The sequence below is a fragment of the Thamnophis elegans genome, chromosome 5, assembly GCF_009769535.1.
Source record: "Thamnophis elegans isolate rThaEle1 chromosome 5, rThaEle1.pri, whole genome shotgun sequence".
In the NCBI taxonomy this organism is placed as follows: domain Eukaryota; kingdom Metazoa; phylum Chordata; class Lepidosauria; order Squamata; family Colubridae; genus Thamnophis; species Thamnophis elegans.
Genome location: NC_045545.1, coordinates 4,823,785 through 4,848,861, shown reverse-complemented (window position 1 = coordinate 4,848,861; position 25,077 = coordinate 4,823,785). Strand labels below are relative to the sequence as shown.

Sequence of the window (25,077 nt, the reverse complement as noted above, 5' to 3'; positions counted from 1 at the left end):
AAGCCAGTCAAGTTGCCAGCTTTTCATTCCTTGCCACAGTTTTCAATCTGAAATTTCTTCCTCCAGAAGTCATTTAATTAAAGTTTTTTTATTCTTTTTTTTTTTTTTTTTTTTTTTTTTTTTTTGTATTTCAACTTTTTTATTTTTCTTTAAAAAAAAAAAACACAAATATGTCATCATTTGTCAATCATTAAGACATTGAAGTACAATTTTTTTTTTGTTGTGTGTATCCCTCCCTCCCTCCACCCCCCCACCCCCCCTCCTCCTTCCCCCCCCCCCGACTTCCCAGAACCCGTACACGGTATGGATTTTTAACTAACACAGTCTAAAATCTATTGAGAAAAAAGAAATAAAGAAATTAATGACATTCTAGATTGACCTTAGCTTCTTCTTACTGAACTGACTTTTAACAGTTTAAATCATTTCTGATCTTAAGCATAGGCTAACTGGAATTTCTTAGTCCCATATTTATTTTGTATATAGTCAATCCATTTTTTCCAGTCTCGTTTATATCTCTCATTTGAATGATCTTTGAGATATGCCGATATTTTAGCCATTTCAGCTAAGTTTGTTACTTTCAATGTCCATTCTTGGATTGTAGGCAAGTCTTCCTTCTTCCAATATTGCGCCACCAACAGTCTTGCTGCAGTTATCAGGTGCAGAGTCAAATTGGTCTCTACCACTGTAAAATCAGTACATATACCTAGTAAAAATAACTGAGGACTAAACTTTATCCTTCTTTTAAAAACATTTTGCATGACCCACCATATTTTTATCCAAAATGCCTTAACCTTTTGGCAGGTCCACCATATATGATAATATGTAGCATCGAGAGAACCACACCTCCAACATTTAGGCTGTACATTCGGATACATAGAAGCCAACTTTTTAGGATCTAAATGCCATCTATAGAACATCTTGTAAAAATTTTCTCTCAGATTTTGAGCTTGTGTAAATTTCACATTTCTTACCCAGATTCTTTCCCATGTATCCAACATTATTGGTTCCTCAATATTTTGAGCCCATTTTATCATACAATCTTTAACTAATTCTGTTTCCGAATCCATCTGTATTAATACATTATATATCCTCTTTATATGCATTAAGCTTTGATCTCTTATTTGTTTAAACAGATTATCCTCAACTTGAATAAAACCAATTTTTTGATCTATTTTCCACCTAGCCTGTAATTGCCCATACTGGAACCATGTTTGAACTACCTTCTCCTCTTTTAATACCTCTAAACATTTTAATTGTAATACCCCCCTTTCCGAGGTAAGAAGCTGTCTGTAAGTAATTCTGTCCTGTTTTTGTGCTGTATTCATATTTTCAATTGCGTGTCTAGGAATTGCCCACATGGGTATCTTGTCATTTAATTTATATTGATATTTCTTCCAGACCCGCAATAAAGCATTTCTTAAAATATGACTTTTAAAGGTCTTATCCAATTTTTTGTTGAATAACAGGTAAGCATGCCAACCAAATACCAGATCGTGTCCCTCAATGTTCAATATTCTATCATTAGTTAAATGAATCCAATCACTAATTACAGATAATGCCACTGCATCATAATATAGTTTTAAATTAGGTAGTTTCAATCCTCCTCTCTCACGTACATCTTGCATTATTTTCATCTTTACCCTCGGCTTCTTTCCTGCCCACACAAATTTGTTGATACCCTTCTGCCATTCTAAAAGGTTCGCATCTTTTTTAAGTATAGGTAACATTTGGAAGAGAAATAAAAATTTTGGTAAAATGTTCATTTTCACTGCCGCTATCCTACCCAGCAAAGATAAGTGCAATTTCTCCCATTTTTTCATCTCTGTCTGTATGCTATACCAAAGTGGTTCATAATTATGCTTATATAATTTCCCATTTGAAGTTAAAATGTTAACTCCAAGATATTTGACTTTTTTAACTACCTCACATCCTAGCATCACTCCTAATTCTTCCTTTTGTTTAATATTCATATTTATAGCTAATATTTTCGTTTTTCCTAAGTTTATTTTAAAGCCCGACACTTGACCATATTGATTAATCATATTCATTAAAACCATACTGGATTCCTGCGGTTGTTCCAATATTATGACCAAATCATCCGCAAAAGCGCGGACTCTATATTCTTGCTGCCTAATCTTGATCCCTTTTAAACCATCCAAGCCCCGTATTTTATTCAACAATACTTCCAAAGTTATAATAAACAATAATGGGGACAAAGGACAGCCCTGTCTTGTACCTTTTCCAATTTGAAAAGAGTCTGTCAGACTTCCATTGACTATGATTTGTGCTGTTTGCTGTTGGTATATTGCTTTAATTGACTGTAAAAAATTATCTCCTATCTGCATTTTTTGCAGTATCTTCAACAGAAATTGCCAATTAACTCGATCAAAGGCCTTCTCAGCATCCAAAAATATAAACGCAGCAGGGATCTGGTTGTTCTTTCCCAAATATTCTAATGCATTAATAATTAATCTAACATTACTTTTCATCTGTCTCCCTTGTATAAAACCTGTTTGGTCCGTATGTATCAATTGTTGAATGACCAACATTAACCTATTTGCTAATATTTTAGTAAAAATTTTATAATCTACATTCAGTAATGAAATGGGTCTATAATTTTTGGGTTGAGTAGTATCTTGATCTTCTTTGGGTATCAAAGATATAAACGCTGTCTTCCAAGATGGAGGGACTTTACCTTCCGTTTGAATCATATTAAATAATTCTCTAAGAGGTTCTACCATTTCTAACTGTAAGTTTTTGTAGTAAACCGCTGTCAAGCCATCTGTACCTGGTGCTTTCCCTGGCTTTAATTGCTTAATTACCTGCAGGATTTCCCCCGAGGTTATTGGTTGATTCAATTTTTGCCTGTGTTCTTCTCTAACTGAAGGTATTTTCTCCTTGTCTAAATATTTGTCTATGTCTAAACCATTAATTTTATCCCCTTTATACAGTTCTGTAAAAAATTCCCAGAAAGCCTTTTGAATCTCTTCCTGTTGGAACACCTCCTTCCCTCTGTAAATCAGTTTAGATATATTTCGAGTTTTCCTTTTTTTCCTAATCTGATAAGCTAACCATCTGCCAGGTTTGTTTGCATTACAAAAAGTATTGTGTTTTGCATATAATAAATTAGTAGCTACCTGGTCAGAGATCAACATGTCGAATTGAGATTTTAATATGTTAATAGCTTCCTTAACCTTTGTATCGTCTGGTTTCCTTGTTAACTCCAGCTCTTTTCTCTTAATTTCCTCTTCCAGTTCTGTTCGTTTTAACCCTTGCTTATTTCTATGTGTTTTATTTATATTCATCAAAACTCCTCTCATATACGCTTTGCTTGCATCCCATACAAATTCCATAGATGTACCCTTATTCATATTCAAAACAAAATATTCAGATAGTAATTTTTTACAATCATTAATATAGTTTTCATATCTAAATAAATTTTCATTCAGTCTCCAAAACCTTCTTGCCTGCACTACCCTTCCCAACTCCATCCAAACTGGGTTATGGTCCGAAAGGACTCTAGCTGCAATCTTTGTTTTCTTGACCCTAGAAAGCAAATCATTAGTGGTTAGAATAAAATCAATCCTTGAAAGGGATTGATGCCTGTCCGAGAAGAAAGTGAAGTCATATTCCTCTGCATTTCTTTCTCGCCAGATATCTCTCAATTCGAAATCATCCATAATGTCAAAGAAAGATTTGGGTAACTTTGCTCGCATCTTGGTATTTAGGCGGGAAATCTTCTTATCTCTCTTAGTGTCTATCACTCCATTCCAGTCACCCAATAGTATACAGGAACTATAGTCCCACTGTACTAATTTAGCATGAAGATTTCTATAGAATCTATCTTGCTGTTGATTGGGAGCATAAATTCCCAAAAGTAATGTCTTTTTCCCTTCTAAGATTAAGTCTAAAGCAATATATCTTCCGAAGGGATCTGCTTCTATTAATTCAGCTTTCATATCTTTTCTTAAGTATACAACTATACCATTCTTCTTTTCCATAGCAGAAGCTGCAAAATGTTGACCAAGTTTTGAGTTGATCAAATATTTTGATCAGTTGACTTGATATGAGTTTCTTGCAAACAAATTACATCGTTCTTAAACTGTTTAAGATAATGAAATATTTTCTTCCTCTTCTGTGGAGAGTTCAGTCCGTTGACATTCCATGTTAAAATCTTAGTTGTCATCTTTGGTTGGTTGAAGCATTTTTAGAGCTTCCTGCACGGCCTGTTTAACCTTAGGTCTAGCTCCTCCCACTGCTTCCAGATTTGTTGTTGTAGTTCCTTGATCGATGGCCGATGATTGTTGATGCTGTTGCTTCTTAGCTTGTTTCTCCATACGTCTAGTAGTCATGCGGCTAGGTCTTGGTTCCATAGCACCTTGCACTTCTAGAGAAGAGAGATGCTCCATCTTGTCTGGTGGTTGTATAGTTTGCTGTCTATCCTGTCCTTCTTGTGGTCTTTCTCTAGGTCCAGATGGTGCAGGGTGTCCGGCCTTCAATATATTATAATAAAAATCTCGGGCTTTCCATACAGAGTTGAGGCGGTACCTTTGCTTATCAAATGTAAATATGATGCCGAATGGTGCATCCCATCTATACTGTATCTGACGATTTCTGAGTTCTTCGACCAAAAAAGCGTAGTCTCTTCTGGCTCTTAACATTTGAGGTGGTATCTCTTTCAAAACAGCCAGGTCTTCACCGCCAATTTGAAGCTTAGTGTTATAAGACGCTTGCAGTACCATATTTCTGAACTCTCTTGTAGTAAAATATATAACGATGTCTCGAGGAAGCTGCTTCTGCTTTGCCAGCCAGGAGTTAACGCGGTAAGCTTTGTCAATTTGCCAGCCTTGGTTGGTCCCTGGTCTTCCCATCAGGCGGTCAAAAGCTTCCGATAGGATCTGTTTCAGGTTCTCCTGTTTCTCCTCACGCAGCCCCCTTACTCTTAATGCGAACTCCATTTGTCGGTACTGTATCATAATAATTTCTTTTTCAGCATTTTCCACTTTTTGTTCCACCACCTCTGTTTTCAATGTCAAGTTAGCATTGGCATCATTAAGAACCTCTAGAGTATCTTCCACTCCAGAAATATGTTCTGTTAATACAGTTACAAGACTCAGCATGTCATCTCTAATTTTATCAACCTTAGCCTCAAATTTCTCATACAACTCCTGTTTAAGTCCTTTTATTTCACTTTTAATTTCACTTTTAATTTCTTCTTTCATTTCTTTTATTTCCTCTTTTCCCTCCTCTCTATTATCTCTAAATTTATCTTCCATTTTAATTGTCTGTGCATTAAGAGCCTCGCTTAGATTACTCAGAAAAAATTCTTTCGTTAACACATCCCCAGCAGGGGGCGTAGGAAGCGGAGGCTGCAGCTTTGTGCCAGGCACTGAGGATGTGCCCCTGGAAGTGGAGGGTGACGACTTCAAGTTAATATTTGGTTTTGAGGCCATTTCAAAATTTGTCTGCCTGCAGTTAATAAAACTCTATTGCCTAAATATGCAGCTTTAAGTAAAGAGGCTTTTATTTTGAAGTTTAAGGCTTGGCAAAAGTTTCAGTGAGTAAACATTGTAACAAGACCGTTCAACAGATTCGTCACCATTTAACTTCCAAATAAGCAAAGTTAATGAAGGAGTAAAATTCTTCTATTGTGAAACCAAAACATATGATAAGCTATCTCTTTTGTTTTGAATTCTTTTGAAGTCTTGTGAGAATTAGCAAAAAGTGTTCGTTATTACCGGAGAAACCAGCCTGCTCGGCGCCATTTTAAAAGCCTCTGAGTAAATAATTTTTCGGAGGAGAAAAAGAGAAGAAGCTAAAATGTTGATAAGCAATTATTGTCCTCGCAGTAAACGGATTCAGCTCGTGATAAGATTAAATCAAACAAAACTTAGAGCAGAGTGGGAGAGACCTACTTTGTCCTGCACAAGGCAGTTTGAAGTTCCCAGCACGGACAGCCGTTCTGCCTTGGGCTAGCCCCCCTTTCCTTGCAAGCACAAAAGCTGCAAAAATCGAAGAGCATTTGCCAGCAAAACAGTTTCTTCTTTCCCTCTTGCCTGAAGGATAAGAAAACCTGATAAGACGTCAGATGGAAGATCCTCTAAACAGGTACGTAGCCAGGAATTCGGAGGCAGCTGATTTTTTGCTGCCTTCACCAGTAGGCTCCTCCCAGGAAGTCCAGATTTTCTATTCTTGTGTATCCAGTCTAAAAAGGGATGTATACTTGTTGCATGACCCGACAAAAGCGCGCCCGACAACAGCGCGCCGACAAAACCACGTCGATAAAATCACGATGTTGATAGCGCGCCCACAAAGACAGAAGCGCCATTACAGTTAAGGTAAGGGTTAGGGTTAGGGTTAGGGTTAGGTTCAGGGTTAGGTTAAGGGTTAGGTTTAGGGTTAGGTTAAGGGTTAGGTTAAGGGTTAGGGTTAGGGTTAGTTTAAGGGTTAGGATTAGGTTTAGGGTTAGGTTTAGGGTTAGGTTTAGGGTTAGGGTTAGGGTTAGGTTTAGGGTTAGGTTTAGGGTTAGGTTTAGGTTTAGGGTTAGGTTTAGGGTTAGGTTTAGGGTTAGGTTTAGGGTTAGGTTTAGGGTTAGGTTTAGGGTTAGGTTAAGGGTTAGGTTTAGGGTTAGGTTTAGGGTTAGGTTTAGGGTTAGGTTTAGGGTTAGGTTTAGGGTTAGGTTAAGGGTTAGGTTAAGGGTTAGCTTTAGGGTTAGGTTTAGGGTTAGGATTAGGGTTACGTTCAGGGTTAAGTTCAGGGTTAGGTTTAGGGTTACGTTTAGGGTTACCTTTAGGGTTAGGTTAAGAGCGCGTTTCTGTCGGCGCGCTGTTGTCGGCACGCTTCTGTCCTCATTCTTCGGCACGATTTCGAACTCGCACTTTTGTCCCCGCGGTTTTGTCGGCGCACTTTTGTCGAGCGTGCATTTGTTGGTGAACCTACTTGTTGCTAATTTTGCCATGGATTGATGTGAGTGGTTAATTCTGCTTTTTAACTTTTCTCTTAAGTTATGAAACCACATAGTCACTGAAGGTGAAAAAGGCCTATTAACAATTTGGGAATAAGCTGAAAACATTCTTATTTATTCAGGCTGCTTAATGTTTTAGTATTTTAATATTTTATATTTCTTGATTTAATGTGTTACCATTTTATTGTACATTTTATGAGACGTTCGTAGCAATGGGTGGCATATCATTTTCTGAATATAAATGAAAGAATAAAATTATCTTTTATCGTACAGGAACTTGTCGGTAATCCTTCCAACTGGACTTCCTGCTGGGGCTTATTGTGATGTCATTTCAGGACGAAAGGAAGGCAAGACTTGTACAGGAATTCAAATCCATGTGGCGGCTAATGGCATGGCACATTTTCAGATTAATTACCAAGCAAAACATCCCTTCATTGCAATTCATGTTGAAGCCAGACTGTAATATATACTGATGAACATTTCTCCTCTTTGATTGGGTTCTGTTCTCTGTGTATTATAAAGCTGATTTTATACATTTATTATTTATTACTTCTGTAGGCTGATTCTATCATAACTCACGATGTTATACAATGTAAGACAACGTACAGCAATGCAATTCAAAACGATACCAAAAACATGTGGAATAAAATAATATAAACTTTTAACAGAACAGTTATCCTGCAAGGAATCCATTCCTATCCGTTTCTAATCCAAGACCCGGGAGAAGAGCCATGCTTTTAAGGATTGTTTAAATATAGTCAGTGAAGTCCATGTGAATATCTGGGGGAGGGTGTAATTTCAAAGAGGATAGCAATAGAAATAGCACTTAAACTTTTATACAGCTTCACAGTGCTTTACAACCCTCTCTAAGCAGTTTTTACAGAGTCAGCCTATTGCCCCCCAACAACAATCTGGGTCCTCATTTTACTGTCCTCGGAAGGATGGAAGGCTGAGTCAACCTTAAGCCGGTGAGATTTGAACAGCCAAACAAGCAATGCAACAGAGAAGGTTTGCTTCCTGAGTCTTAACCAGGTGACATTGCCTGATTTGTATGGGATAGATAGAAACTTGTTCTGACCCCCTCCTCCATCCAGTAACGAATGCCGAGACAAGCTTAAGTGGAATGTACTTTAATAGCAAGACACCAAGATCTCGGTGGCTGAAAGCCAAGCAAAACAAACAGATAAGGACCTTGGCAGCAACTCAGACAAACTCAGGCAGCAATAAACACATAAGGCTTGGCAGCAATCCAGCCTGCCAAGCTCACAGTAATGTCCTCCGACATTCAATCCTGCGTTGACTTCTGCAAAGAGGGCCGTGTGCACAAGTAGCTTTTTATAGTCTGGAGAGGAGCCTAATGACCACCAGCTGAGTACAATCACCTCCTGTAATTGCGTAATTGTTCCTGATGCCTAGTTGCTCTTCGATGGCGTGCATCCAGGAACAACTCATTACTGGCAACCGGCTCACTATCCCTTGTCTCCTTCCCATTGGTCCAAGGCTCAGGTGCCTCCACGTGGCCAACCAGCCTCTCTGCGCCCTGCTCGGAGTTGGAACCCTGTCCAGGGTCCCCCACATCCTCCAGAGCTGACTCATAGGGCCCGGAGTCTGGTGGCAGCTCCAACGGCTCCTGCTGGGCCACAATAGAAACTATAGAAGATAGATGGCCCCTCAAACATTTCGGCCCTATGTCATGAAGTGTTTTATAAATGATAACTTATACCTTGAAGTGCAGCCAGAAGCTTACTAGTAACTAGTGCAGTTTACAAAACAGATTCGTTCCATGGACAGATCGTGGCATGCCCATAACCGTCTGCACCATTGTGTACTGGACCAGCTGCAGCTTCAGACGTGGTCTTCAAAGACGGCCATATCTGGAGTGCATTACAGTAGTCCAAATTGAAGGCAAGCAAAGCCTGAGTGATTGTCCTCCCAGTCATAAGTATGAACACAATTGGTCGCTAGATGAATTATTCAAGGAAGACCTTCAAAGAACCACCCCCCTCCAAATGTGTGCCAATGCTGAAGGGAGAAATAAAACTTTTGGAATACAAATTCCTGCATTTTCAGTTCCGGGTAGTCGAAATACCCCAGGACATTAGTCTTGTTGAAATTGAGATTGTTCCTCCCCATTCAAACCCACGCAACCTGCAGTCACTGAGATAAGTTCTTGATAGCATCATTTGTTCAGCCTCTGGTTGAGATTTAGTATCAGTGTACTGATGATACCAGACTCCAAAGGAATGGATGATCTCATCCAGCATCTCATATAGATAATAAAGAGAGGAACAAGAGCAGAAGGCCCTGAAGCACTGAAGCCTTGATTTCTTCCTCCTGCCAATACCGATTAGACAAAAGAAAGGAGAATGATGTTCTGGCCTAGGCTTCCCTAGCAGCAGAAAGCCAAGTCCTCGTCCCGATAAACCCCTTTTATTTAATTTACAGTGAATTCCTCTCCATCAAAGTCCTGGCCCACAGTCTTTCAAGATATTTCACAATTTCCAATCCTTATCAGGCTTGGAGAGTGGCCAGACTGACATTTTTCAGACACCGCAATACTTGGCAAGAATGCAGGAATGAACTAATTGTCTCCGGCAAACACCCATCTCCTTTTGCTCCTCTTTTATTCCCTATGGGAGGAGGCGCTATTCACTGTCCACCTGTGGCCTTACTCCCAACCCAAGTCAACCCTTGTTCCTTAGCTGTTCCCTTCATCTGCAACACTGGGAACAGACTCCTGCTGTTCCTTCTGCCTCATTGATCCCCAACTGTGAAGGCTGCTGATAACTCTCAGATGGCCCTGGACTTCGAGGCAGAACCCTCATCAGAGCCTTCCCCAAACTCCAGGACTGGCCCATGTTCCAAGGTGGCGCAGTGGTTAAATTCAGCAATGCAGGCTACTGCTAGATCAGCAGTTCAGCGGTTCAAATCTCACCGGCTCAGGGTTGACTCAGCCTTCCATCCTTCCGAGGTGGGTAAAATGAGGACCCAGATTGTTGGGGGCAATATGCTGACTCTCTGTAAACCGCTTAGAGAGGGCTGAACACCCTATGAAGCGGTATATAAGTCTACTGCTATTGCTATTGCTATTGCTCTCCAACCCCCTCACTTTCCAAATCTGCCAGTTCCCCTGGCTGCTGGCAGGCCACAACAAATGACACCACCAGGTTTCCCATGCCTAATTCCTCTTGGTGGTTCAAAAGGATATGTTCTATGGCAGTGGTTCCCAAACTTGGCAACTTTAAGACTTGTGGACTTCAACTCCCAGAATTCTCCAGCCGGCTGGAGAATTCTGGGAGTTGAAGTCCACAAGTCTTAAAGTTGCCAAGTTTGGGAACCACTGTTCTATGGTATTGATGCTTGCTGAAAGATTAAGAAAAAAACCCAGGATAGTTGCAATAGCTCGCCTCACACATTATCAGCAAGCCTAATCTCTGCCACTTAACATGCTGTGAAACCTCTCTGGAAATTGATTCAAAAAATAAATGCCATTTATAGCTCAATCTTCTTGTTAATATTGTTGCGTAAAACTTTGGATGCCTTGTCCATACCGAGATACCCTGCAGAGTCATTCCAACGTTGGACCCGAATTCTCGCTAGCAGGGTGTCCTTGAAAAACCCATAAACAAGGCACGAAGGTAGTTTACTCTGCCTCATTGTTCGTCTCCCAACAAGCAATTTTTATGACAATAGCCTCTCTAAGCAGGATGGTCAAATTTTACTACTTGTAACTTACAACCTTTGGACTTTAAAATGGACTTGACTGTGTTGTTTGTGGAAACGATTTTGAAGCTTTGGAGAGCTGATGAAAAACCTTAACCTCCTGATAAGAATTTTGGTCCCTCCTCCAGGACATGAAAGCTGGTTCTGCTAATCAGTGGGTATCAATGGAAGAAGGATCAAAAGAGAAAAAATGACGATCTCCTATCAGTTCTTGATAAGGAAATAATAGCCCCCCTCCTCCTTTTTCCAGATAATAGCGCTTCTTGCCCAAAACCAAGTTTTGCATGACAAATTTATGGAAACAATTTGAAAACAGAAAATAGGAATCCCCGATCTCCCTTCGGCTGCAGGATTGGTGACAGATCAGCAGGAGGAAAATCAAAAGCAAAGTAAAACTCATCTCTGCCACTTTACTATACAGTTGCAACACTTCATGCAGAATTCCCCCAGTGCAAAATAAATCTGGTCTGCGGAACTCAAAAGACCCCAAAATACAAGAGAGGTGATGAAGGAAAAGGCAAACGATCAACTCCCTACCTTTGTGTAGAGAATGACAACTGCTTGTGTAGCGAACCACAACTGCTTTGTGTAGAGAACGACAACAGCCCACAGGTTTTAATGCATAGAAAAGTAGCAAGATTTTATGCCTTACTATATTCTGTGTTTATTATTGGGATAAGAGGAGAGTTACGTGGGTTTTTATTGGTTCAGATGAAGAGCCGAGGTGGCACAGTGGTTAAACGCAGCACTGCAGGCTACTTCAGCTGACTGCAGTTCTGCAGTTCGGCTGTTCAAATCTCACCGGCTCAAGGTTGACTCAGCCTTCCATCCTTCCGAGGTGGGTAAAATGAGGACCCGGATTGTTGTTGGGGGCAATATGCTGACTCTGTAAACCGCTTAGAGAGGGCTGAAAGCCCTATGAAGCGGTATATAAGTCTAACTGCTATTGCTATTGCTATTTCTTGGTTTAGGATACGATATACTTTTTGCCATTTAATCTCAAGCAGGCAAATATATTGGGCTGTTAATGCTAGGCTAAATTATGTATCATTTCCTGCTATTTGGGGGAATAAGTGTTATAAAGTACAGATTGCTATGTGCTTGAGGCCACTTTTTTCCTTTTCCTGATTTGTAGATGTCCTTGAAGCAGATAGTACATTATCTAATATATTTAGTGGAAGGCATGGATGTGATTAATTCGTCTGAATCTTATCTTGGTTTCTGCATTCAAAGTTTTCCCCCAGGGAATTTAGTTCTTTATCTTCACCTGTTTCTCTTGTTTAAACCATCAAGTGGCGTGACCTTTGATGAAAGGAAATTTGCTAAAAGTGAAGCCAAATGTGTTGGATGTCTCATGACTGATGTGTACTTTGATCTGTACCAGAAATATAAGTACGGTGCTGAAAACTGCAGCTGGGAGCAGAGAAAGACCCATTACCCCAAGGCAGAATGTGGATTTTAATTCTCCTTGGTGGTCTGGAACTTTGTTGGGCTCAGTATAACCCAAATACACTGCCTGGAAGGACATCTATAGTTCACCTCTTTGAATGGCGTTGGGATGACATTGCTCTTGAATGCGAACGTTACTTAGCACCTAACGGATTTGGTGGAGTTCAGGTGGGTACATTTTGGTGGTAATTTCTGGGAAAGTTGTCTAGGTCTTTCGGGCACAATTTCTCTGATTCCAAGAAAATAAATATTGAATTTAATTAAAATCCAACAGATGTTAACAATAGCGAAGGGCTGTGGGAATGTTTTCATGGTATAAAATTGCTAAATCATCTTCCAAGCATGCTGATTCAACTTCCAGGATTTCCCAGGCAGGGTGCCAGTTGCTTAGGATTCTGGGAGTTCAAGTTTACCCATCTAAAGAACAATATAAATTGAGATTTTCAGTCATTCAGTCAGTCCCAAAAATGCTCTTTTTCCTTGAAGACTTTTCATCAAAGAAGCTTCTTTTGCTTGGTTTGGGAAGGACGGGCCAAAATAAACGACCCTTTTGTAAAGACTTGGCAGTGTAAATTGTTGCATCAGCCTATTTGTGATGCAAAGTAAATTCATGGGGTTTTTTTTGTACTGAGTATGTGAAGTTAACATGTAACTAACTGTAAGTGTTCCAACTAATTTATCGGGCATACAATTTGCAATTCAGTTTTTTTTACCCAAGCATTCAACTACTTGGTTAAATGAAGGCAAATGAATAAGTAGCGAGATGGATACTGGTAGAAGGATTGTTGCATCAACAGACAATCAGATTGCTGATTTATTCAACATTTATTTTCAACATGGTAATCTGAGCACCTCAGCTGCCATTTAATTAAGTACTTCATCAATCATAAGGACTCTCTGGCACAAGAGAAAGAAAACAAAACCACATTATTATATTTTTTTAATGGCTACATCATGTATGATGGGTATTGTGGAAATGAAAGCACTGTAGAGTATTAAAGCTGAGGAATTTTTACTGATGACCATTTTACTTAATGATAACACTCCATCAGATGCTGATTGTTATATTTTTCCATTGGATGGTAAATATGTTCCCATATTACTCCAAAGAAATAGAAGAATAATGGAATTTATTATTATTAGTATTACCCATCATGTAATATAACAAGCTGGACCAGTATTTTATTTACATTTTCCAAACCAATGTATAGCAAACAACTTATTGTTGTCTAATATACATTCACTAGAGTTCTGGTCTTCTATATTCGCTGAATGTTCCTCCAGTATTTGTTAAGAAATTATATAAAATGAAGACATGGTAACTTTTCTAGCTGGCTGTAGCTGACATAAAAATATGTTTCATGTACATTGAATCATGTTTATTAACCCAGTAGAAGTTGCTGTTTGTGTTGAAAATAAGGCAGTCAATCTCACTTCATATTCAAAATTTATTGCCACCCAGTAGAAATCAATGTTTTGTCAAATGCGCAATCAAGCCTACTGCCCAGTGATGATCAAATAATATTCTGAGCATCAAATGGATTATACGGTCTTCTTGTGGAGTGATAGAAGTGAATTCAGAGTGTAGTTCACTCCTGTAGTGAATTAGGCTTCTGGCTAGTTTACCCAGTTTTCTCCTGATAAATATTTTATTTTGAAAGGATGGGAAAACTAGCAATAGCAATAGCAGTTAGACTTATATACCGCTTCATAGGGCTTTCAGCCCTCTCTAAGCGGTTTACAGAGTCAGCATATTGCCCCCAACAACAATCCGGGTCCTCATTTTACCCACCTCGGAAGGATGGAAGGCTGAGTCAACCCTGAGCGGGTGAGATTTGAACCGCTGAACTGCCGAACTAGCAGTCAGCTAAAGTAGCCTGCAGTACTGCACTCTAACCACTGCGCCACCTCGGCTCTCTGAAAGAATGGGAAAACTAGCAATAGCAATAGCAGTTAGACTTATATGCCGCTTCATAGGGCTTTCAGCCCTCTCTAAGCGGTTTACAGAGTCAGCATATTGCCCCCAACAATCTGGGTCCTCATTTTACCCACCTCGGAAGGATGGAAAGTTGATTGTATGAGGGACAAAGAAGTTGTTTTGCTGGCTTTTGCTTGATTAACTGAAGCAGAAATCATAGGATTTCCAGTCACTCTTTAAGTTTCTGATTTCAAGAAAGCCCATGAACTTGAAGAGGAAAAAGTAAGAAAAGGCTTTCTGCACATTGGGCTTTTCCAAACTTTTTTTTTTAAAGTATTCCTTAAGAAACCCAAGTGCTTTCAAATCAAGGTAAGGATTGTACCACAGAGAATCTCCATAGTTCCATGGGCTATGTAAAAAAGGATTTTCAGAGTTAAAGAAATAATGTTCTGTGTTGTTGGGTGATGTTATTCAATTCACAGATCTCTCCTCCAAATGAAAACGTTGTCATTACAACACCGTGGAGACCATGGTGGGAAAGATACCAACCTGTGAGCTACAAGCTCTGTACACGATCTGGAAATGAGACTGAATTTAAAGACATGGTAAACAGATGTAACAATGTTGGAGTAAGTGATATTTTATTTAAGAACCTTGGTTCAAGCTAATTCTGCTTCCATAACAGTGATATGCGTTCTCAGATTATAGATGGAACCCATCTTTTAGTCAATTCAAAATGGAATCATTTTAATTGGATTAATGTAGAAAATGATCCTGAATATCCTAAAGCAGTGTTTCTCAACCTTGGCGACTTTAAGTCTTGTGGACTTCAATTCCCAGAATCCTCCAGCCAGCTGTGCACAGCTGGCTGGGGGATTCTGGGAGTTGAAGTCCACAAGACTTAAAGTCGCCAAGGTTGAGAAACACTGTCCTAAAGTCATCTAATTTAAGATTGGCCCCTTCCAAATATAATCACATTCCAGAAAATATAATGTCGAGTGCAATAAAATCTGGTCTCCTTAATGCTGAGAGACTGCCTGAAGTCATTTTTTTCCTTTGAATTAACGAAATGAGGACAAAAGTTACTGCTGGATTTTAGATATACGATGTAATCTTCTATGATTCCATACACACATACAGAAACATTCAGCATGCAAAAATGATAAGAAGTGCAGCTGATGTGACTCTCAGTGCCTGGAAATGTAAGGAATTATGAAAATTATATTTGACATAATTAACATTTGTATTTGTATTTGTATTTTATTATTTGTATGCCGCCCTTCTCCGGGAGGACTCAGGGCGGTGAACAATTCAAGGGAAAAAAAAAGGGGGGGAACATAAAAGACAAAATACAAATAATAAAAGTAGACAACAGTCGCACAACCATTCATGTCGAGAGGGGAGGGAACTCATCACCCCCAGGCCTGTCGGCAAAGCCAGGTTTTGACGGCTTTTCGGAAGGCCTGGAGAGAGGTGAGGGTCCGAATCCCTGCAGGGAGTTCATTCCAGAGGGCCGGAGCTGCCACAGAGAAGGCCCTCCCCCGGGTAATAGCCAGGTGGCATTGGCTGGTAGATGGCACCCGGAGGAGGCCAACCCTGTGAGATCTAATGGGTCTGTGGGAGGTAATTGGCAGCAGGCGGTCTCTCAAGTACCAGAAACCTCAGTCCATGTTGACTTACTAGTCCTGGGAATTGCGAGAAACCATGTTTTGCATTATTCCTAGTGAGCTAGGAGCCTGGTCTACAAGCTGGGTCTAAATAATACAGGTGTAGTCATAGGAGCTATTTTTGGGAACGCAAACCAGCCACCAGCCATCTCTAAATTTGGAAAAGAGGACCAGCAAGGACCATTCAAAAAAATGGGAAAGCATCTACTGTTTTTTTGTAAATTGTTTCATCGCTACTCTTTTTAATGTCTGCCCTACAAAGGTGGAATGTAAATTAGGATCAGATAGGTTCTGGAGGAACGGAGTGATCACCCTCACAAGCACAAGCTCTCCTATTTGATATCCTTTGGCTGTGATGCTGCTAGCGTATAAAGCTCAGAGCGGTACTTTGGCAAATCAGTTTGGGAAGGAATTTTATCCCTGGGAACGTTGCACCTGCCAGGAACGCGGTTTCCATGTCTTTAGCTGAGCCTGGTGCACAGATGGCATCATTCAAAGGGCATCTGGGTAGCTTCCAAAGGAAGTAATAATAGCAGCTCAAGGGGGAAAGTGTTCCTAAGATAGGTTGAATATAAGCAATTTGCAAATGTTGCAGCATCTTGAATTATGCGAGTGAGAGAGTGGGAAAATGCAATTATAATGCTTTGTAATTGCGTAGCAACACTTCCAAGCCGTTTACGTGTGTCGTCTTACTTAGTTATCTTTACGATCAATTAGCTATTAATATCCCCCTGTTATGGTATCCAGACTGCCTTGAGAAAATGATTTTCCAATTAAGGCCAAATTGTGAATGCAAGTATGGATTTGGAGACTTCCTGATCTATAGTTTGTAAGGGAAATTTGGTCTTATTTTTGTAAAGCTACACTTCTAATTCCAATGGGCTAGAAATTAATGTGGTTTTTTTTCTCCCCACAAACCAAAGGATATCTTTCTTGCTCATGATTAACGAAAAAGATGAAGGCTGAGTTCATATGACGTTGCCACAGAACAGTGTTATGATGTCACAGGATGATGTCATCACGACATCACTGTGGGACAGGCATGGATTATATAATATGCATGATGATCTCAGGAAGCGATTAGTGGTGCAGTGGCCTAGAGGTGGAGCTCTCACCTTATAATTGGGAGGCCGTGAGTTTGATCCTAGGTAAAGGCAGATATTTTTCTCTCTGGACACAATGAGGATATATGTATCTGCTGAATATAGCTCCACATTGGCAACAGGAAAGGTTTCCGGCCAGTAAATACTCAGTTCTATTCATATGATATTGTAACAAGTAGAAGGAGAAATTTATTACAGTAAAAAAAAGTTTTAATTTAAGCCAAAAAAGTTAAAGTAGTAAAAAGAAATAGAGAAAAAAAGATCCCTTCATCTCAAGCGGAAAAAAACAGGAAACATTGCAATCACTTCAATCCACAAAACATCATTACAGGCAAGAGCAAAAACCTTTTTAAGGCAGTCCAATAGGGATTAAATATGCCGCTTTGTTCTTGCTTGAGGGACTAATTTAGCTTAAGAAAAGAGTTTCTTAGGGCAATCTTCTAAAAGAAAAGGAAAAAAAAAAACCCTCCCAGATGGAACACTTTCACTTCTCTTTTTGGAGCCGTCTCCAACTATGTCATCCTGGGGGCTGCCTGTGTGCCGCTAGTTGGAAGCACTTCCCTTGGGTTGATAAGGGACTTTGCAATGTCCTCGCGACCAGCAAGGGTCTTCCCAGTCACCATCTCTTCGGGACGGTTTAGGTCCTACCGGACCGTCCAGGGGCAAAAGTGTCATCGGCGGATTCGGATTGTCGAGTCTGCACGATGTAATGTTGTGACATTGGCTCCTCCTCTCAATACTCAGCTCTATTCAGTTGCCCAAACTCCACCCTGCAAGGGATTATGGGGTCATTAAAAGAAGATGATGTCTCAGGAAGCGCTTGATGTCACTTCCCTCCCATGCCCATAGAGCGGGGCCTCCTTTCAACTTGCCGTAACCTGATCGATTCTTCTCTGCTCAGGTGTACATTTATGTGGATGCTGTTGTCAACCATATGTGTGGAGCTGCTGCTGGATCTGGCCACCATTCTACATGCGGAAGCTACTTCGATTCCAACAAGCGAGATTTTCCCGCTGTACCGTATTCTGCGTGGGATTTCAATGACGGGAAATGCAGAACCGCCAGCGGAGAGATAGAAAATTACAATGATCATGACCAGGTACTTTTTGGAATTCGTTCCAAGGTAGCCCCCCCCCCGACTGACGGACACAAATCGAGCCCCAAATTTCTGTTTGTAAGCGAGACATTTGTTAAGTGAGTTTTGTCCCATTTTACGACTTTTCTTGCCGCAGCTGTTAAGCGAATCAGCCTTGAGTTACTTGTAAAAATAATAAAAGTGAGATACAAATAAACAACCTGAAAGTCCAAGAATAACTTTGGAGACATTACAGTCTGTTTATGTTGGAAAACGTGCTTTGGATATGTTGGTTTTTTTTTTTTAAAAAAAAAAACAAACTTTCTGAACAGGTCCGGAACTGTCGCCTTGTGAGTCTTCTTGATCTTGCACTAGAGAAGGATTATGTGCGTTCCAAAGTTGCAGAGTACATGAATCACCTAATTGACATCGGTGTAGCTGGGTTTCGCATTGATGCTTCCAAGCACATGTGGCCTGGGGATATGAAAGCCTTTTTGGACCAACTAAAACATCTCAACATGAAATGGTTTGCTGAAGGGACAAGGCCATTCATCTTCCAAGAGGTAAACTGCCTACATATCTATTTTATACTAAGGATCGATATCAAATACATCACAAGGATTGGGGGAAAAAAGGCAAGGTTGAACATTTTCTTAGGCCTCCAGCTCCAGATAAAAGCCAAAATTGAAGGGAGTAGAGGGACATGAAAACATAATTTGTTATTTGTTATGATAAGCCACCTAATGAAAATAATTTAAAAACAGTCGATTAAAAGATCATCATTCCAATTCTGGATAATTAAATCCTGGTTTAGAAACCTCACTGACATCATTCTTACGGTACAACAAGCTAAAACTACAGACAAGCCAAATGTACTTCGCTTAATGAGAAGGAGGATCTTACTCAACATAGACTCCCTATTAGATTGCTCCATTGCTTTATTTTATCAGGAGATGACTCCTGTCGCCAGATATATTTATGAAAAATATATAGTGGGGTTGTTGTTTTTTCCCATTTAAGGTTGTATGCCACAATATCTTTCCTTCTGATTTTTTACCAGGTGATTGATCTAGGCGGGGAGTCCATTTCATCCAGTGAGTACTTTGGAAACGGCCGAGTAACTGAGTTCAAATACGGCGCCAAACTCGGGACAGTCATTCGCAAGTGGCATGGAGAAAAGATGACTTATTTGAAGTAATTTAGGTTTCCACTTTTTTAAAAAAGAAGATTCCTAACACATTGACATACAGTATTCACTTAATCTGACTCTTGCTGTCTTTATTTTTATTTTATTTTTTTAGGAACTGGGGTGAAGCCTGGAGTTTTATGCCTTCTGATAAAGCTGTTGTCTTTGTGGACAATCATGATAACCAGAGAAGTCACGGAGGTGGTGGCGCTTCTATTTTGACCTTCTGGGATTCCAGGTGGGAAGCACTTCTGAAGGTCCTTTGGCCAGATGTCTTGCGGGTTAACTAGAACAGCTGCCTCAAGAAGGAGGAATTGGGATAGTAGCAACGATTCTCAAAACTGTTCTTACTGAGCTTTTCGGTTCTTTCTCTGCTTTGGTAGGCAGAACTGTGTGTGCCATGCAGCCTGTTCCTGCCAGTTCGCACCAGTTCGGTAGAACCGGTTCATCAAATCTACCAAACCGGTTAGAAGAGGTTCCACCAGTGGACCTGGAAAGCAGGCCACACCTACAGAAGAGGTTCCAAATTTTTTTGAAACCCACCACTGACACAGAGAGAGAGAGAGAGAGAGAGGGAGAGGGAGAGGGAGAGGGAGAGGGAGAGAGAGAGAGAGAGAGAGAAAGGAGGGAAGAAAGAAAGAAAGAAAAAAAAGAAAGAAAAAGTGAGAGAGAGATAAAAGAAAAAAAGGAAAAAGGGACAGAGAGACAAAAGGAAGGAAAAAGAGAGAGAAAGAGAGATGAAAGAAAAAAAGGAAAAAGGGACAGAGAGATAAAAGAAAGGAAAAAGAGAGAGAGAGAAAGAAAGAGAAAGGAAGGAAGAAAGAAATAAAAAAAGAAAAAAGAAAGAAAAAGTGAGAGAGAGATGAAAGAAAAAAAGGAAAAAGGGACAGAGAGATAAAAGAAAGGAAAAAGAGAGAGAGAGAAAGAAAGAGAAAGGAAGGAAGAAAGAAATAAAAAAAGAAAGAAAAAGTGAGAGAGAGATGAAAGAAAAAAAGGAAAAAGGGACAGAGAGACAAAAGGAAGGAAAAAGAGAGAGAAAGAGAGATGAAAGAAAAAAAGGAAAAAGGGACAGAGAGATAAAAGAAAGGAAAAAAAAGAGAGAAAGAAAGAGAAAGGAAGGAAGAAAGAAATAAAAAAGAAAAAAGAAAGAAAAAGTGAGAGAGAGATGAAAGAAAAAAAGGAAAAAGGGACAGAGAGACAAAAGGAAGGAAAAAAAGAGAGAAAGATAGATGAAAGAAAAAAAGGAAAAAGGGACAGAGAGATAAAAGAAAGGAAAAAAAGAGAGAGAGAAAGAGAGAGAGAGAGAGAGAGAGAGAGAGAGAGAGAGAGAACACATGGCCAGCAAACCACTCCCACCAGGTCACATGGCCAGCAAGCCACTCCCACAAAGGAGGCCACACCCACAGAGTAGGTTCAAATTTTTTTTGAAACCCACCACTGTTCTGCACCCCTTAAACTAGCCAGCTCCCCTCAAGTCCACTAAAATACCCGTGACGAAGAAAGATTTAACTGTCAACAAAATTGCTTCTGTGTGTATGGAAAGAAGTTAGGTATCTTTTTCTCTTGATCTCAGACACCAAAATCACTGCACTCAGAAGGCCTGACTGAGTCTCTCTCTTGCTAGAGAGGTACAAATCTGAATTTCTCTGCTTTTTTTAATTCCATATTTAGGCTCTATAAAATGGGAGTTGGCTTCATGCTTGCGCATCCATATGGCTTTACAAGGATCATGTCAAGTTTCAGATGGCCAAGATATTTTCAAAATGGAGAGGTCAGTATGTGTTGTAAACTTAACAAACAGCTTGGGGAAATGAGTGGCATCTATTAATTTATGTATTCAGCATAAAGTAGTAGAACTTCACTTCTCCACAACAAAGAGGGAAACTTGGATGTCCTGATGGGTGCCTTTTATTAGGACAGTGATGTGACTAGGCTGATTCCTCTTCATCCTCGGCAGTATAAAGAGCCGAGGTGGCGCAGTGGTTAGAATGCTGTACTGCAAGCCACTTCAGCTGACTGCTAACTGCAGTTCGGTGGTTCAAATCTCACCGGCTCAAGGTTGACTCAGCCTTCCATCCTTCCGAGGTGGGTGAAATGAGGACCCAGACTGTGGGGCGATATGCTGACTCTGTAAACCCCTTAGAGAGGGCTGAAAGCCCTATGAAGCGGTATATAAGTCTAACTGCTATTGCTATTGCTATTTCATAATACTGTTTCATATCTGTACCAGAGATAGGGAATCTGTGGGGCACAGGAATTCCTACCATATCATTTATAGTTCTCAAGAACTCGTAGAATTGTCAGGTAGAACATTTTGAACCCTTTTGGGGGGACTTGAATATTTTAGATGGATTTGAAGAATGAAACAACCTCTCTTCAAAGCTTTAGGTTTTTTTTTTTCTGTTAACCAACCCATCCCACTTACTGGGACCTTAAAGTGAGCAAGAGACAGAACATGGCTGAGGAAGGTTGCTACCCCTATATGAAGCCTATATCCTGTAGATGCCAAATGTATTTAATGAATAAATGAGATCATACTTAGTTGGCACCTGGTCTGTATCTCCAAGGTTCTGACCTTGACTCAAATGGGCTGGACGAAATCCAGTCAACAGAAGATAAAGAATAATAGAGTTGGAAAGGACCTTGAAGGTCTTCTACACCAACCCCTTGCTCAAGCAGGTTACCCTACAAACCATTTCTGACAAATTCTGAAATGGTGTAAATTTTCCCGCTTGAGCAGGAAGTTGGACTAGAAGATAAATTCTGAATTCTGTTACAATTATTAATCGATTTGCCTATATAAGCCTTCCTCTTAAACCTGAGGAATAAACAGCTGGGAAAATTGGAATTCTCTTTTTGTATATGATAACCACAATGAAATTATTGTAAGATAAGATTTGGGAGATGTGCGGCAAATAAATTTAGTTAAACAAACATAGGAATGGTTGGTGAAGGTGATAGAATTTACTGAGGTGGCCAAATTGACATTTGATTAGAGGAAAGACATTTATTGATGACTGGAAACCCTTTATGGGCTTTTTGCATAAAATAAAAAAAAATGAAATTAGGATTGTCAGGCAGTTTAGTTTATAGGTATTTTAATCTCGCTTGTTTTATTTTATTTTATTTTTACATTTTCTTTTCATGTCTAATTTGTATTTAACAATCAGGATATTAATTCCTGGGTTGGTCCCCCAAGTTATGAAGATGGATCAATTAAGTCTGTGACAATTAATCCAGACACAACCTGTGGCAATGGCTGGATCTGTGAACATCGGTGGCGTCAAATAAGGTTAGAAAATCCCACAATTCCTAGATAGACATGCTTCCAAGATCCTGTCCTCTTCTCTAGACAAATTGAATTTCAGTTCCCATCCTTTCCAGTCCAAACATGTTACACATCAAGCTAGGAAAAAGGCCAAGATTTTGAATAACCATTTTTCCTTCTCTCCTCCAAGAAATATGGTTATTTTCCGGAATGTTGTGGATGGTCAGCCGTTTACCAATTGGTGGGACAACAACAGCAATCAAGTGGCATTCGGTCGTGGTAACCTAGGATTTATTGTCTTCAATAATGATGACTGGTAAGTGAACAGGAATTTTACACATAGGAGGGAGACATCTTCTTGGAACTTGGGACTAAATTGCAGCATTTCCCAAACAAATGCCTTTCAGTTCTGTGACTGTGGCCTCCATAACCTTCATCTAACTTTGCCCTTGGGTTTTGGGGCTAGAAAACATGGGATTCGTAGTCCAGAATTCTGGAATGTACTGGGCTTGGAAAGGCTGCTATCTGTCTCAAACAATCTGGTTAGTCAGATTCAGATAATTCAGGAAAGTGTTTATTACATTTTGCTTATTTATGAAAACTGTAATTAATTAATTAATTAATTAGTATATTACCTGGGACATGGTAACTCAGAGGATGGCTCAGTGGCTAAGACGCTGAGCTTGCCAATCAGAAAAGTCGGCTGTTCAGCAGTTCGAATCCCTAGTGCCGCGTAACGGAGTGAGCTCCCGTTACTTGTCCCAGCTTCTGCCAACCTAGCATTTCGAAAGCACATAAAAAGTATAAAAAAGTAGAAAGATAGAGACCACCTTTAGTGGGAAGGTAACAGCATTCCGTGTGCCTTCAGTGTTTAGTCAGGCCAGTCACATGATGTTCTGACCCCCTCCTCCATCCAGTAATGACTGCCGAGACAAGCTTAACTGGAATGTACTTTAATAGCAAGAAACCAAAACCTCGGTGGCTGAAAGCCAAGCATAACAAACAGATAAGGACCTTGGCAGCAACTCAGACAAACCTTGGCAGCAATAAACACAGAAAAGGCTTGGCAGCAATCCAGCCTGCCAAGCTAGTTACAAAAGTTCTCCAACTTTTAGTCAATGCATTGACTTCTGCAAGAGGGGAGTGTGCACAAGTAGTCCTTTTATAGTCTGGAGAGGAGCCTAATGACCACCAGCTGAGTGCAATTACCTCCTGTAACTGCGCAACTGTTCCTGACACCTATTAGCTCTCCGGTGCCGGGCATCCAGGAATAACTCACTGCTGGCATCGGGATCACACTCCCTTGTCTCCTTCCCACTGGTCCAAGGCTCAGGCGCCTCCTGGTGGCCAACCAGCCTCTCTACGTCCTGCTCGAAGTCGGAACCTTGTCCAGGGACCTCCACATCCTCCAGAGCCAATTCATAGGGCCCCTCGCTGTCGGAGTCTGGTGGCAGCTCGAACGGCTCCTGCTGGGCCACAACACTTGAGAGACCGCCTCCTGCCAATTACCTCCCTGCGACCAATTAGATCGCATAGATTAGGCCTCCTCCGAGTACCATCTGCCAGTCAGTGTTGACTGGCAACCACACGGAGGAGAGCCTTTTCAGTAGCAGTTCCGACCCTTTGGAACGATCTCCCCGTGGAGATTCGTACCCTCACCACCGTCCAGACCTTCCGCACAGCCCTTAAGACCTGGCTAGCCCGTCAGGCCTGGGGATAAAGATAAGCTGTCCCCACCCGAATGATGAATGAATGTTGTTTACTATTTTACTTTTATGTACTATTTTGTGTCTATTGTCTGTACCCTCCCCTCCCCATTTTATGTAAGCCGCCCTGAGTCCCCTCAGGGAAAAGGGCGGCCTATAAATATTAATAAAAATCTCAAAAAAAAAACCATGACCACGGAGACGTCTTCGGACAGCGCTGGCTCTTCGGCTTTGAAACAGAAATGAACAAATGGACAAATGAAGTATAGGAAAAATTGAAGTACACATCTATAGGAAGGATTAGAGATATTATCAAAAAAGCCTGACATAATCTACTTTGGGACTTTAAATGCTAAAAGACAACACTTTGATTTCATTGTATTACAAAATAGCATCTCAAAGCAACAGAATTAAAACTAGGGAATAAAGGTGTATAATATAAAATCACTACATTTGCCTAATTTGAACACTTTTTTTTTATTAATAGGAATCTGACTGCCACATTGCAAACTGGCCTTCCCGAAGGAATTTACTGTGATATTATATCTGGACAGAAGGAGGGTAATATTTGTACCGGAATTAAAATCCATGTCCGTGGAGATGGCACTGCTGATTTTAACATTAGCAATTTCGCGGAGGATCCATTTGTTGCCATTCACGCCAAAGCTAAATTATAATCTCAGTATGAGAAACACAGTTCAGCAATTTTGTTTTCCAAAGAAACGAACGTCTTCAAAAATTCATTTTTGTCTTCCGATAGTTTTTTCATTTGCTTTACTGAGAAAAGGGCTTTGCTGTTGTTTTGTCTGTGGGTTTTTGTTACATTTGGGCTTTTGTTACATTTAGCCTGTTAAACGTATCTCAAACAATTTCAGGTGGCCAGTCCCGAGCATAATAATGTATAATCACATTTACTGCCCTGTTCTGACTCTCCTCGTCCCAGACCAAAGCACGCCAAGCAAAGATACTTTAAGGAATTTATTAAAAGACAGACAGGTCCTTGGCAGTAATCCAGCAC

At 40.2% G+C, this 25,077-nt stretch overlaps 2 protein-coding genes across 4 annotated transcripts in view; both read left to right on the top strand.

Moving 5' to 3' along the window:
* LOC116508594 (pancreatic alpha-amylase-like) overlaps window positions 1-7,804 on the top strand; it is a 35,989-nt gene extending 28,185 nt beyond the window's left edge. For all 3 annotated transcript variants that reach the window (XM_032217211.1, XM_032217209.1, XM_032217210.1), the window contains exon 12: window positions 7,238-7,804. In XM_032217211.1, coding sequence (XP_032073102.1) covers window positions 7,238-7,427 — 190 coding nt within the window. In that variant the 3' untranslated portion in view covers window positions 7,428-7,804. The remainder of the gene's footprint in view (window positions 1-7,237) is intronic.
* A 4,268-nt stretch (window positions 7,805-12,072) lies between these two features.
* On the top strand, window positions 12,073-24,802 carry LOC116509363 (pancreatic alpha-amylase-like). Its single transcript, XM_032218513.1, has 10 exons — window positions 12,073-12,304; window positions 14,537-14,683; window positions 17,726-17,923; window positions 18,232-18,462; window positions 18,960-19,093; window positions 19,201-19,323; window positions 20,757-20,856; window positions 22,256-22,377; window positions 22,544-22,669; window positions 24,547-24,802. The coding sequence occupies exons 1-10, from the start codon at window positions 12,137-12,139 to the stop codon at window positions 24,734-24,736; spliced, it is 1,539 nt and encodes a 512-aa protein (XP_032074404.1). The 5' UTR covers window positions 12,073-12,136; the 3' UTR covers window positions 24,737-24,802.
* Window positions 24,803-25,077: the final 275 nt, after the last annotated feature.